This window comes from Rhinopithecus bieti, unplaced genomic scaffold (genome assembly GCF_001698545.2).
Source record: "Rhinopithecus bieti isolate Rb0 unplaced genomic scaffold, ASM169854v2 scaffold_33446, whole genome shotgun sequence".
Lineage (NCBI taxonomy): Eukaryota > Metazoa > Chordata > Mammalia > Primates > Cercopithecidae > Rhinopithecus > Rhinopithecus bieti.
In genome coordinates, this window is record NW_016814242.1 from 707866 (window position 1) to 720901 (window position 13036).

General features: G+C 40.3%; 1 protein-coding gene across 4 annotated transcripts in view; it reads right to left on the reverse strand.

The window, feature by feature from the left end:
• Window positions 1–334: 334 nt before the first annotated feature.
• YPEL5 (yippee like 5) overlaps window positions 335–13036 on the reverse strand; it is a 13544-nt gene continuing 842 nt past the window's right edge. Inside the window, exons 1-5 of one of the 4 annotated variants that reach the window (XM_017850051.1) lie at window positions 12434–13021; window positions 11984–12280; window positions 4954–5014; window positions 4078–4242; window positions 335–2238 (exon numbers count right to left, since the gene is read on the reverse strand). In XM_017850051.1, coding sequence (XP_017705540.1) covers window positions 2014–2238; window positions 4078–4218 — 366 coding nt within the window. In that variant the 5' untranslated portion in view covers window positions 4219–4242; window positions 4954–5014; window positions 11984–12280; window positions 12434–13021 and the 3' untranslated portion in view covers window positions 335–2013. Of the gene's footprint in view, window positions 2239–4077; window positions 4243–4953; window positions 5015–11983; window positions 12281–12433; window positions 13022–13036 lie in introns of those variants that run through there. The other 3 variants (XM_017850053.1, XM_017850054.1, XM_017850050.1) reach the window with 3 other exon arrangements.

A 13036-nucleotide genomic window follows, 5' to 3' on the forward strand; every position in this document is an offset into this window, starting at 1 on the left:
TTTTTTTTGCAAATGAAGTTTTAAAAGGCACAGAGGAGCTTGTTGCTGGTACCTGCCAGTCACCTAAGTTTACCCAGTAATATGAAATTTTTTTGTTTATATATACTGAACTATAGTTATCAGTAGCTAAGGCAAATGATCTCAGAGAAGTTAATACTGGCAAAGTCAATGTCTTCACGCGTGAATTAGGCAGTTAACCATGTCAGAACGTCACTATCACTGCCAACTGAAGAAAGCTACAGGTACTCAAAGATACCAAGTATGCGTTCAGAGATAAAAATTAAGATGATCAGTAGACAAGATCAGTGGAAAATAAGTAGCAGTACTGCACCAATGCAAGACAAAATATACTTTATTGTGACAGCAAATGCACATAGTGCTGTAGGTAAGGCATGCTACTAGGAATCTGCATATAATCAAAAGCCAGTATGGAAATGAATGGAAATGAATGCTGTTCTCAGATTGAGTCCATGGTGGAGAAAGGGTTGTTTGTGTCCACTTATTTCAAATGCAGTATCATACCTACTTAATCAGTTACCTATGCTTCTAACCAACAGCCCAGTGGCAAATAAGAGGAACTTAACTGTACTCAGAAGTCACTTTCAGTATCAACGACAGAAATATTTCACTAATTCAACTGAGGCAAATTTCCTTTCTAGACAAAAGACCTAGAAATTGGGCATGCAAAACATCCATCCATCCATTCATTCATTCAAATAATTAGCCAATTTTACCATCATTTAATTCCACCAGAAACAAATACTAAAATACCTAGAAGTAATTTGGATAAAGAAACATTTACATTTTAATACTTTGTAATGTCATAAATTTGGGGCTAAAATAACACCAGGTCAAATTTGATCCCTTTCTATTTGAGGGTACAAAGTACAGTTTTGGTTTCAATAGCTGAACTTCTGAGGGAAGAGCTGAAAAAAATGCTCATAAGAGATCTAGGCCTTTGATGGAAACTATTAGGCTCTACAGACTTGTCAAAAATCAACGCAAAACTGAGGGGAAAAGGCTGAAATGCTGTGTAAAGCAGTATTTTCAGATAAGTTGCTTCATTTCCCCCTTTTCTAAAACAGATGCAGATTAAATGTTTTTTGCATGAATGCACATTGACATTCTGTTCATCTGTTCTCTAAATGCAATACTGCAGGTTTAAACAGTATGCTTTCATTTAAACAAAGAACGTTATATGCATGGTCAATTTAGTTTAAGAGATGAAAAGAAACTTTACTACTATGAAAATTGCTTATCAAATACTCTCCTCTTTTATAAGGTGTTTTTAAAAGCAACACAGGACCAAAAGCATCCAACTATTACTTTATTTATATTACTATGCTTAAGTTACATGGAAAAAGACAACCCAGCAGTTCTGTCCCATCTCAGAAGTTTCCAATCAACACCAATTATGTGGTGACAAATAACTAGGAATGGTGACATCTTTGGGTCAAGACTGACAAGGAAGAATGGGCTCTGGTGCTATGGTTCATCTCCAACAAGAATATGGCACACCGGCCAGCACAAGCCATGCTAATAACACTGAGCCTTTAGCGCTGGGCACAGATTCGGATCTCTTCTCTGAAGCTAGCAAATCAAGTGAGATAACTGGGTTTAAAAGAAAAAGTTTAAAATGAAGCCCAAGTTTAAAAACCATACTCCTAACATTTTCCTTTCAAAATTTACATAAAACACACTTTTTCACTCTAACAGCCCAGATTTTTTTCCTTACATCGCTCACCACATAGCTGCAGACTCTTCTGCCTCAAGATGTAAACATAGGGTAAAAAATTAACGGCATCTGCATAATATTCTCTCTACATACTGCTGTTGGATGGAAAATACAAAATTAAAAAAAAAAAAAGAAAGAAAGGTTCCATCTTAGATTCTCACAACCTCTTGTTCCGCAGTTCATTAATCCGACTCTGATGCTAAGGTGACAGTGTATGTAAGTAGATTTTTGTTTTCAGTGAAGGAGACCTGGGAAAAGATGGATTTCTCTCTGTATCTTCAAGAGTTATCAGATGGTACATGCTCCTCAAAGCCCTCACTCTCTCGAACTAGAGCACGTTCCAGGATCACGCGGCCTTCCTTATATCGCTGGCTGTCTTCAGTGGCAAACTCATAGATCCATCCCAGTTTGCTATTGCAGTTTTTGCAGCTCACATCTCGAACCATGTGGCGGCCAGTGAGCATGACCCGATCTTGAACTTCACTGTACTGCAGGTTAACTACCTAAGGGACAAGGAAAAACAAAATTGTGAAGGCATGTGAGTTATATTGCCAAGTATGTACAAAATATTATGGTTAATGCAACAGCAACTTCAGAAAAGGAGAAAAAAGTTGTTACTTTAGTCAAACCTATTATACCCAAGACTTATTTATAGAAGCTGCTGGGGCAGGCAGACATCTGGAAATTGCACAACACTAGACATCTAATGCAATCATGCACTACTGTACTAGCCTAAGTCACACTATTTAAACATACTACATTTCTGTGTTGCAGGTAAGAAAGAGTCCTGGAATTGGAGCCATAAAATGTAGGTTTGGGTCCAATTGTAGTAATTCATCATTATTCAATGATGACTGCAAGTAATACAATCAATGTAAAAGAACCTAATGCCCCATAGTTATTCCATGAAACAGTCTGTTTCTGAAAATATACTTTATATATAGACTGGGACAGATTAAGCCAACTACAGACCATATATCTGCAATGCATAGTTTTAAAGTGAGTTCAAAGACAATGAACACAATGAAGTGGGTCTGAGACAACCTGTGGCGAATTTCCACTGATTCTGAATACCCAACAATCTTCTACACTTTCCTTTTCTGTAAAGGGCCAGATAGTACATATTTCTGGCTTTGAGGGCTATGTGGTCTTTGTTGCAACTTTTTAACTCGGGCACTGTAGCATGAAAGAAGCTGTAGACAATACGCAATGCACAAGCAGAGCTGTGTTCCACTACATTTACAAAAACAGGCAGCTGTTCTGCTACAGTGTGCCCTCCTCTGTACCGAAATAAATGTCAAAGAGTATGCTCCATCAATTTTGAGAAAAGCTTCTTTCTACATGGAACAGAGTACCCACTGGGGAAGTTCATCTGATCTTCTAAGAACAGTACCCTAGACTAGCTATGTTCCTTGGCCTAAAATACTTGGAAATTCAACTTTTCTATTATACACTAGATTCCAGGAGGCAGAATCACAGCATCCAACTTGAATGCAAGCCAGAAATTAGAGAGACAGGCAGACTAGGCACACACTTGCAAATCAGAAAAACTCTTCCTGTCAGCAAATCCATGTAATAAACCCAATAGAACTGGAAGGATGATTGGTGAGCATGAATTAGAGCATGAACAGTTGGTTAGATGATCCTTATTTGCTGTCAAGTTATAATAGTTTAATGCCACTATCTCTCCCTATATGGATAAACCAGTGACATGTGGAGAAAGGGAGGTGGATGTCTTGACCCATTCCTTCCACAGTCTGCACTGAAGTCGCTACCAAATTCTTACACTGAACATTTCCTGAGGCAACAGGAAAAGTATATGCTTCTTTATACTTTTTTTTTTTTTTTTTTGAGACTGAGTCTCATTCTGTTGCCTAGGCTGGAGTGCAGTAGAGCTATCTCGGCTCACCACAACCTCTGCCTCCCAGGTTCACGTGATTCTCCTGCCTCAGCCTCCCAAGTAGCTGGGACTACAGGCGCGCAACACCACAACCAGCTAATTTTTGTATTTTTAGTAGAAACGGTGTTTCACCATGTTGGCCAGGCTGGTCTCGAACTCCTGACCTCGTGATCCGCCCAGCTTGGCCTCCCAAAGTGCTGGGATTACAGGCATGAGCCACTGTGCCCGGCCTACTTCTTCAAACTTCCAAGGTTAAAATCACATCCTAGTAACACCTTCCTAAGGTCCCATCAAAGACCTAGTGGGCAATCATTTCTGCAGATTTCAAGCTCTCATTCTGATTCTTCCTGGTATCTATCTCTAAGCTCTGAGGGGGTACTCTGGTGTTGCTGTCAAATACAGCCAATGAGCCCACTTAGGATTCAAGCTTTTTCTCACTAACCTTGTTAAAAAGAAACGCTCTGCCAGTGGCACCTGTGAAACGAGTGGAGATGAGTTCTGAGCGGTTGGTCAGGATCGTATCACAGTTTGCACAAGAAAACAGACGGGTACCACCGATATGATCAAGGAAAATTCTGCCCATTTTTATGGCTGAAGTTCTAAAAACCTAGGAGCAAATAGAAAAGGATAAATGCATTATAATAATCATGTTATCATCTACTTGGGGGGTGTCATAGAGAACCATTTATACACATATTTATGTAATCTCTGCTTTGTAGTACTCGATATGTGAAATAGCTGATCCTGAACAAAAAGATCCAAAGTTCACACACTGAACAAATAAACAGGCATGCCTAAGGTAAGATTTTAAAGCAGTGAGCCAAGGAAGTAAACCTATTAGCCAAGGCTAAAGAATGGTGTCACTTCTCTTATGGTTGGTGTGGAAAGAGAAAATGGAAAGTGGAATTTCAGAAAATGAATGATGTAAAGCACTGGCAAAGAGGTGAGAAAAAGGGTTTAGCATAAATGTTAAGTATACGTTCTGAGCATGTATAATTTCAGAAAAGAATTGTGAGGTTCCAGTGGGATACGAGCAGAAAAAGGGGCAATAAGAAAACAAGAAGAGTAGACTGGTTTGAGAACATGGGGTGAGTAGGTCTGTGATCACCAGGTGCACTCACAACTGTATAGAGCTGATGACTAACTTTAAGCCAATGCCTAGGGAGCACTGTTACTAGGTACTTACTTCAAAATTGTCACAACTCTGTGAGGTTGTTACCACCACTTCATAGATCACCGAAGTCAAGTCTAAAAAAGTTATTAACCGGTCAAAGCTTACAAAACTGTTAACTACAGAAAAGTAGAGAATGCAATTCACCTAATTCAAAGTTCTTCCATGATCCTACACTGCCTCCAAAATGGTCCAGGCTGGCATAAGGCTAAAGCAATGAGAACAGAATAAGGGAAAGATAAGCTTTCCCATACATAACTTGATTATCTTTAAGAAATCTTACTGATCCAATCACAGAAGGGCTGAAACACTGAAAAGATGTAAGTTTGAAACATATGTCTGAAACTAGGCTAACACTTTAACATTCAAAAGTTAGGGAAGTTACTATATGCAACTTCTTAAATTCATTACAACTAATTCTCGTAAACAGTATTCTTAAAGATCTAGATATAGTCAAGAATATACCACAGTTTTAATTTAAAACATAATTTATTCTTGGGTATAGTTATCAGCTCCTGTGTTTTAAATATTTATTATACATCTTTCCAAAGGCAATGCAGAGCTAATATAACTGCCACCGTGGAAAAAAAGCACCAAAAAACTCCAAAATGCATGTCTGTAATGAGAATCTACTGTTGTCTTAAGATTGGGGAATTTCATTACAAATTTAAAAGAAATTCCATTCCTTCTAGTCTATGAACTTCCCCAGCCATTAGGCAGTCCTAATGTCACTAGAAATGTCATCACAAAAATCATTATGACACCCCTTAAACATCATGAAAGTTTAATAGGGAATAAAAAACAAATGGTGAATATAATGACAATGTGCAGCTAGTAAAAGGAAAACCAGCATATTAACAAGAGTCACAATGAACCTTGAACTAAAACAGACTTAAGCTATAATATTTAACTTTCTAATTACATTTCTATAAAATGACAGCAAAAGGAAACACTTATTGCCTTATTTCAGCCTTTAAGATTACCACATTATTTTTTTCCAGATGATTAAGAATACAACACTTGGCCAGGTGAGGAGGCTCACGCCTGTAATCCCAGCACTTTGGGAGACTGAGGTGGGCGGATCACCTGGGGTCAGGAGTTCAAGACCAGCCTGGTTAACAAGGTGAAACCCTGTCTCTATTAAAAATATGAAAATTAGTCAGATGTGGTGGTGCACGCCTGTGGTCCCAGCTACTCGGGAGGGTGAGGCAGGAGGATGGCTTGAACCCAGGAGGCACAGGTTGCAGTGAGCCAAGATCGCGCCACTGCACTCCAGCCTGGGCGACAGAGTGAGACTCCCTCTCAAAACAGAAAAAAGGATACATTTAATATTTATTTACATTTAAGTCAGAAGTTGCAAATTTGAGGCCTACAGGCTGAATTCTTTTGGTAGCTTAGGAATACAGCAGTGAACAGATACAAAAACCCTTCCCTGAAAAACATGTGGACATGTGTGTTTTATTTGGGTCAGTTTTAATCTTCACTTTAAAAGTTGAGGTGACATTTAAAATTTGAAAGATCTCATTAAAGAGCCTGCAGTTTGGATTCATTTTTAACAACGGGGAGGGCACATATTCTCCTATGGCAACAACTGACTACAACTGAGCTGCAGCCCCTAACCCTTACCAGGCCATTTTATTTGCTCGGTCTCCACTTTGCTTCACACAATTACTTCACCTGTTTGGTCTTTGTACCAATATTTGAATTTATGACTCCTGATATAAATAAAACGTTCAACAAGCCTGTGAGCAGCTAAGTTTCGTCATGTTTCTGAATCTTGATCATTAACAGAAGGGAGTCAACGGCAAGGTTTTAGAGTCTCAGCCGTTGAGGTATAGGCCTCAGATTCTATGTCTTTGAAGACTAGTATTTGTGCAGTCATTGGTAACCTCCAGCTAGGGCTTCTGGGACTCATTATTTTCAAGCCAATTTCCCTTAAGACTTTTAAATACAATATTCATGTTGTAATTTATTTCAACCATAATGGAGAGTAACTAGCTGTTTCTACATTGATCACTGTGACACCATGCTGTTGTGGTAAATATGCTGGACTTCAAAGTGAACTTCCCTTATACCTTCTGCCTACATCATTTTATCCTTGGCTAAAAGCTACTGTGATCATTTCCTACTGAGGGTAAAAAGACTTAACATGACTTTTTTTCCCTGATTTCAATTCCATCTATTTTTTCTCTTTACCCAAGTATTTTAACTGGATTCAATTATATGATTCATTACCAAGACCAAAAATATCTGAGCAAAACCTTATGTTACACTATTCCTAGTTGTGGTTGCCATTTATAGAGAATATATATATATATAGAACTGTAGAATGTGGTTTTTGTTTGCTAAGAAAGATAAGAGAATGCCACAGGATCTAGCAGAAGCAAGCAAAACATCACTTGCTGTCAAAGGTCTTTAGGAAGTAGAAAAACCTCTGTAGGGTCCTTAGGCTCCAAGGGGTAGCCCTGGCTTGCAGGATTAGAAACTCAACCTAACACTGACACTATTCAAACTCTCAAGAGGCTGACACCCATTAAAATGCCACTGCTATGGTCTCAATGTTTGTGTACCCCACCCCTCTAATCATATGTGGCATTAGCAGGTGATTAGGTCACGAGCACAGAGTCCTCAAAAATGGGATTACTGTCCTTATAAAAGGGTCCCAGAGAGCTGCCTTGCTCCTTTCCATCATGTGAGGACGAAGCTAAAAGGTACCATCAACAGACAGTGAATCTTATCTTGGACTTCCTGGCCTCCAGAACTGGGAGAAATACATTTGTTGTTTATAAGCCATCCAGTCTACAGTATCCTGTTAGAGCAGCCAGAATGAACTAAGACAGCCACTTTATTATTTGAGGACAGTCATTAAAAAGCTAAGGTATAACACTTGAATCAGGCTTCTCTAGACCTGAACAACGTATTGAACTCTGCCTTAGACCTAATAATTACTTAGCATCTACACTGTATGGGACACTGTACTTGGTACTTACATACCACATTTAATTTTGACAATTTTTAAAGTAGGTATTTATCACCTCACTTTTATAGACGAATTAAAGAGACTGTGACTTTCCAGAAGTGGCCAAGCCACTGCATTCTATTCTCTCCCTAGTGATTAGAGAGAGCTGTCAGATTTACTCTCTCCCTCAGGGTGTACCATCAGCCCCTCCTGCTTCCATGCTGTTCCCCCTGTATTCCCTATCTTGGTTGGTGTCAACTGCAATCACAAACTCTCCTAAACCAGAAACCCTAGTAAGTCATTTAAAAAACTGCAAAATTAACAAGACTTCCTAAATCACTTTTGGAAGTTTTCCTCCCTCCCCTTCATCACTGTATTAGATTCAAACTCTCCTCACATCTGGATAAAACTTTCAGGGTCAGGGAGTGGGAACTGTTAAATCCAACATACATTCATACATACCACTTCATTTCTGCTACACACAGCTACAAAAATATGGTCAAAGGCATGTGCCGCCCCTTTCTAAAAGCTCATAGAGGCTGCTCCCTTATAAACTTTGAAACTTTTCTGACAGAATAGAAAATTGCTGGTTTAAAAAGAAAAAAAAACAGTTTTATTAATGAATACTCTAAATGACAAAGTTTACTCACTATAAGTGTACAATTCAATGACTTCTAGTCAATTTATAAAATTGTGCCACTATTACCACCAACTGGCGTTAGAATGCTTCCATCAGCCCCTCAAAAATTCCCACACCAGCCTGCAGCCAATACCTTCTCCAACTCTCGGCCACTGGCAACCACTGATCTGCTTCCTGTCTGATTGCTTTTACATTCAAAATATTCCCCAAGTATGCTAATCACCCTGGTTGGACTTAGAGTAATCCCAGATCTCTTCAGCCACGTATTACTAAAACATCTTAAGAGTGAGCTGCTTTCACAGACAGCTAATGTTTGGTGTTGATTCTGGGGGCAGCTTACTGTGTCCTTTAGTAGCAACACGCAGACTTTGGTGTATGTCAGTGCTGAAGTTCAAGTTTATAGCTGAAATGAGAGCTAAACTCATCATAAAGCTTAAGTTTTATTTAAGATGTTCCCTACCTTATAATGTTATACATAAGGCCTCTTTGGTACTACCTTTTTGTAGGTCCAGGTTATAAAATCCTAAAAGGTTGAATAAGAAAAGCACCAAGCTTGACTGTTTAACTGGAAGCCTATTCTTAGTTTACTTGAAATTACCTGAAATAGTGAGGGGCTGGGATGAAAATATAAGTGAAATTTATAGATAGTTTCATAGATTGTATTTTAGTATTATTTTCAATTTCCTCCCTCTCCCACCAATAGCATATTTAGCTATCTAGAACTTCCAATTTCTCTTTTATCAGAAGACTCTGGTGAAATATCAAAAACATTTTCGGATCTCTGCCTTGTTACGGAATTTTTTTTTAACTACAGAATCTGTTAAGAGGGGAAAAAAAGGTGATTCTCTTCAGAAATCTGCCAAAGAGTCTCCAGGAATGTATTATTTTAAAATGCATGATGGATATGATGGACTATATAATTTCCTAGTTGCTTCCACATCAATAAAACAATTTTCTAAAAAGACTATTAGTTTATCTTACACATACACTATCAAACGAAATACGGTATCTTGTTCACTTGTCTGGCTCATTGCTAATTGTTTTCCTTAAAAGCAGGGAAGGCTGTGGTCAATTCAGCTCACCACCTGTTTCTGTACTGCCCACAAGCTGAGAATGAATTTTATATTTTTAAATGGTTGGGGGGAGGGGAGAATATTTTCTGACACATGATTATATGACATTCACACTTCAAAGTTTTCAGGAACACAGCCACGCCCGTTTGTTTACACTTAACTCCTTCCACTTTACAATGGAAAGGTATGAGGAGCTGCTACAGAAACCTTCTGGCTTGCAAAGTTTAAAATATTTTTTACCTGGTCTTTTACCAAAAAAAATTTTCCCTGCTTAAAAACACATTCTGATAGTGAAAGAGCTTTGCATTTAGAAAGCAGTCTTTCCCAGAAAAAATGGAAACTTGGTTGGTATTTGGGATTAAGGCTAGATAGGAGTATTTGAAAAGATCAGTTTAATCCCATTCCCCTTTTCTTTACTGATTTTCTAGCTAAAATCCTAAACTTTCTGTAACCAGTTCAGCATGATGAAGATCAACTCTAATAAAGATTATAAAAATAGAAAATACCTACCAGCTGCTGTCTCTCTCTCCACCCCCAGGTCTTAAACTGTAGAGCTGAGATACTGGAACTCTGGAGATTCCTAGGTTCAAATCTCAGCTCTTCCCCTTAATAGCTTTGGAAATACTGTGTGAGTTCTCTCCTGTTTCATTTGTAAAATGGCGAGAGTAGCAGCCATCTCTGAGTTATGAGAAATTAAAAGGAGATACTCTATTCTGAGAAAGGTGCCTAGCACACAGTGAATGCTCAAGAAAGGTCAGTAAAACTAGATTATCTTCTTCAACATTCCCCATCCCACGTCGCCCTATGACAGATGAGAAAAGCATGGACCAGAAAGGATATGAAACAGTAACAATTGACTGGCTTCACTTCCTGTTAATTATGCTAAAGCTAAGCGACCAGGTGATAGAAATTAGAAGCTGGAGGAAAGTAAGAAACCTTCTGAAGCATGTCACAGTTCTAGGTCTTAAAATAGGTACTTGTTGTCCCTATAATTAATAATCCAGTTTGGTTTCAACCCTGGCAAGTGGAATTAGTCAAGGGAGGCACCACTTCCCAGCCCTAAAAATACCTGGGAGGGTAGGTATTGCATCTCATAGGACCTTCTGATGGATAGAAAAACACCCAGTTCACAGATAAACATTTCCTTACTAAATGAAACCATCGCCTCAGGGCATTTCCATAGAATACACACTCCACCAGATCCCCAGTGTCAGACAGACCACAGTGGGTTTTCCATTGCACCAGAAGATGGGACAAAGGCAAGGTACAAAGACTCTGCTGGAGGGAACTGAGTATGCAGGCATCTAGCGCAGAAAGGGTTAAAGGAACCTGCCCCTTGCAGAGGTGGTTTTGTTTTGCAATGATTCTGCTAAAATGCAATCCGGTGGAAGCCAGCTTTCGTATCTCGTTTTTAATCTCTTCCCTCCCTCGCCAAAACAAAGGATAAAAACCCAAAAAACTTTTAAGAGTGCTGGGTTGATTACTATAATAATTAGCACTTATGGCTACTGTAACTTCATCAACTTTTTATACTGAGTTGTGACTAAACGCTATTAAAAAATCTACATGGGAAAACAGTTTGATCCATACAACCAACTTTCCAACTTTTGTGCAAAATATGTAACAAGGTAAGTTTTCAGTGACACAAGCAAGCTCTGCTATCCTCTTGCAGTACGCGACCAGTTTACTTTGCTGTGTCAAATGATGTCCTGGTTGTGGAATCAGGTCTTCATTTGCAGTAAGTTTTAAGGATATATTTTTGTTCTCCCCCCTCAATAATGCCTTATTTTTTCCTGTTAGATGATTTTCAAGTTCACTATATTTCAATAACACTTATATTTGTTTAAATATCAGAAAATCAGACTAGTCATTTAACTCAGGAAGCCGTGTGTGTTAGTGCACAATCTGAGTTGGTCATACTCCCCAAACCCTAGTAAGACAATTTCATGATCTCGTTTCTTGTGATGCATGACCAAAAGCCTCTAACTAGGTGGACTGACGTGTAATCTGTCTGGCTTCCCGACCCAAGTGTCAAGCAGCAAGTTCAGGTCTAGCTAAGGTTCAGTTCCCGCACTGACATTACTACACCAGGATTACCTTAAAACTGACACTGATCTCTATAGGCACTCACCATTAAACCTAAAATGATATTTTGGGCACAAGTATACCTAGGACTACCTTCACGTCTCATGGACTGTTTTTCAGAGGGTAGTAGCTACTTTAATTTCTTCTTTTCATAATTTTTGACCTTATTTCCTTTCGCTTTCATTTTTTCTAAACCTTTTATTTTCTCATTACTTAAATAGAGAACAGAAAAGGGAAACTAGAGAAAAGTTCGCCATGATGCAACCAGGTAACATTTTCCAAGTCACATATATTTTACTAACGTCTCATAATTTACTATTTAACTTCATATTATTGCTCGATTGCATTTGTCTACGACTTTTGATTAAGTTATAAGCTTCTAGAGAAACTATTCTAAATTCTTTGTACTTTACTTCTTACCTAACCCAGTATAAGTATACGATAAACTTTCAGGAAACGAATCCACCAAGGCACTTCACTTATGGGATGAATATGTACCCTGGGAACACCATATGCCTTTTGGTTCCTCTATGGTGGAATGCAGCTGCAACGCTGTATATGTGGCTATGCAAAGTTAGCTAATATCCTATTCCTCCCAGTTTCTTCACCAACAAGTGTACTAATTTTCCAAAAATACAAGGTTAGCCCGAGGTTACTTCAGGTTTTCCATCTGTCAAGAAGACGTGGAATAAAAATCCTCAGATTACCAACAGATCTCTGTAAACAGAAAAAGTTTAAAAATAAATGAGCTGAACAGCTTCCCAGACTCTCCCTTGAAATGGAGATTAGTTGGCGTCAGGATTAAACAGATCTTTGTAGTATTTCAATTTCCCACTCCCGCTGATCCGGACACTCGTTTGTCCCATCTACCTGCAGAGGAGGATACAGGAAAGGGGTTGCAAGGGCACGCCCACTCTCCCAACAGCAAGCGGAGAGCAAGAGGAGGCCCAAAGCTGGCAGAGCTGGGCCAGCCCGGGCTACCCCCTGGTGGGCTCGGCCGGCAGCCGCAGTGGGACCCGCGAGCGCCCCCGCTGGCCCAGCTGATGGCGGCCACGTGACGCCCGCCGGCCAATCGGGAGGGCCCGGGGCGGCGGAGCGCGGCGCCAGCGGCGGGGCCTCCCCCGGCACAACAAACATGGGCAGGAAACAGCTGAGCGGGTGGCCGGCGGGCTCTCTTGGTCCCGACACCCGGCGGGCTGCACAAGCGTCACCCCGCGCTGTCAGCCCCGGGTCCTCCGGGCAGGGGGACGGGGGAGGTGGACGTTCAGTAGGGGGGCAAAGGGAGACACCGCCCCCGCCTGGGGGCTGGGCCGCTTGGGCCGGGCGTGGGCCCTGCTCAGGACGGTTCACTCCGTGCGGTCATCGCGGCCCAAACAACTCGGCCAAGTTCCGACTTGGCTTCGAGGTGGAGACCGGGCGCGCCCCCGACGCTGCGGCGGGTGGGGGCGGGGCGGGCGCGGCGCGTCGGGTGGG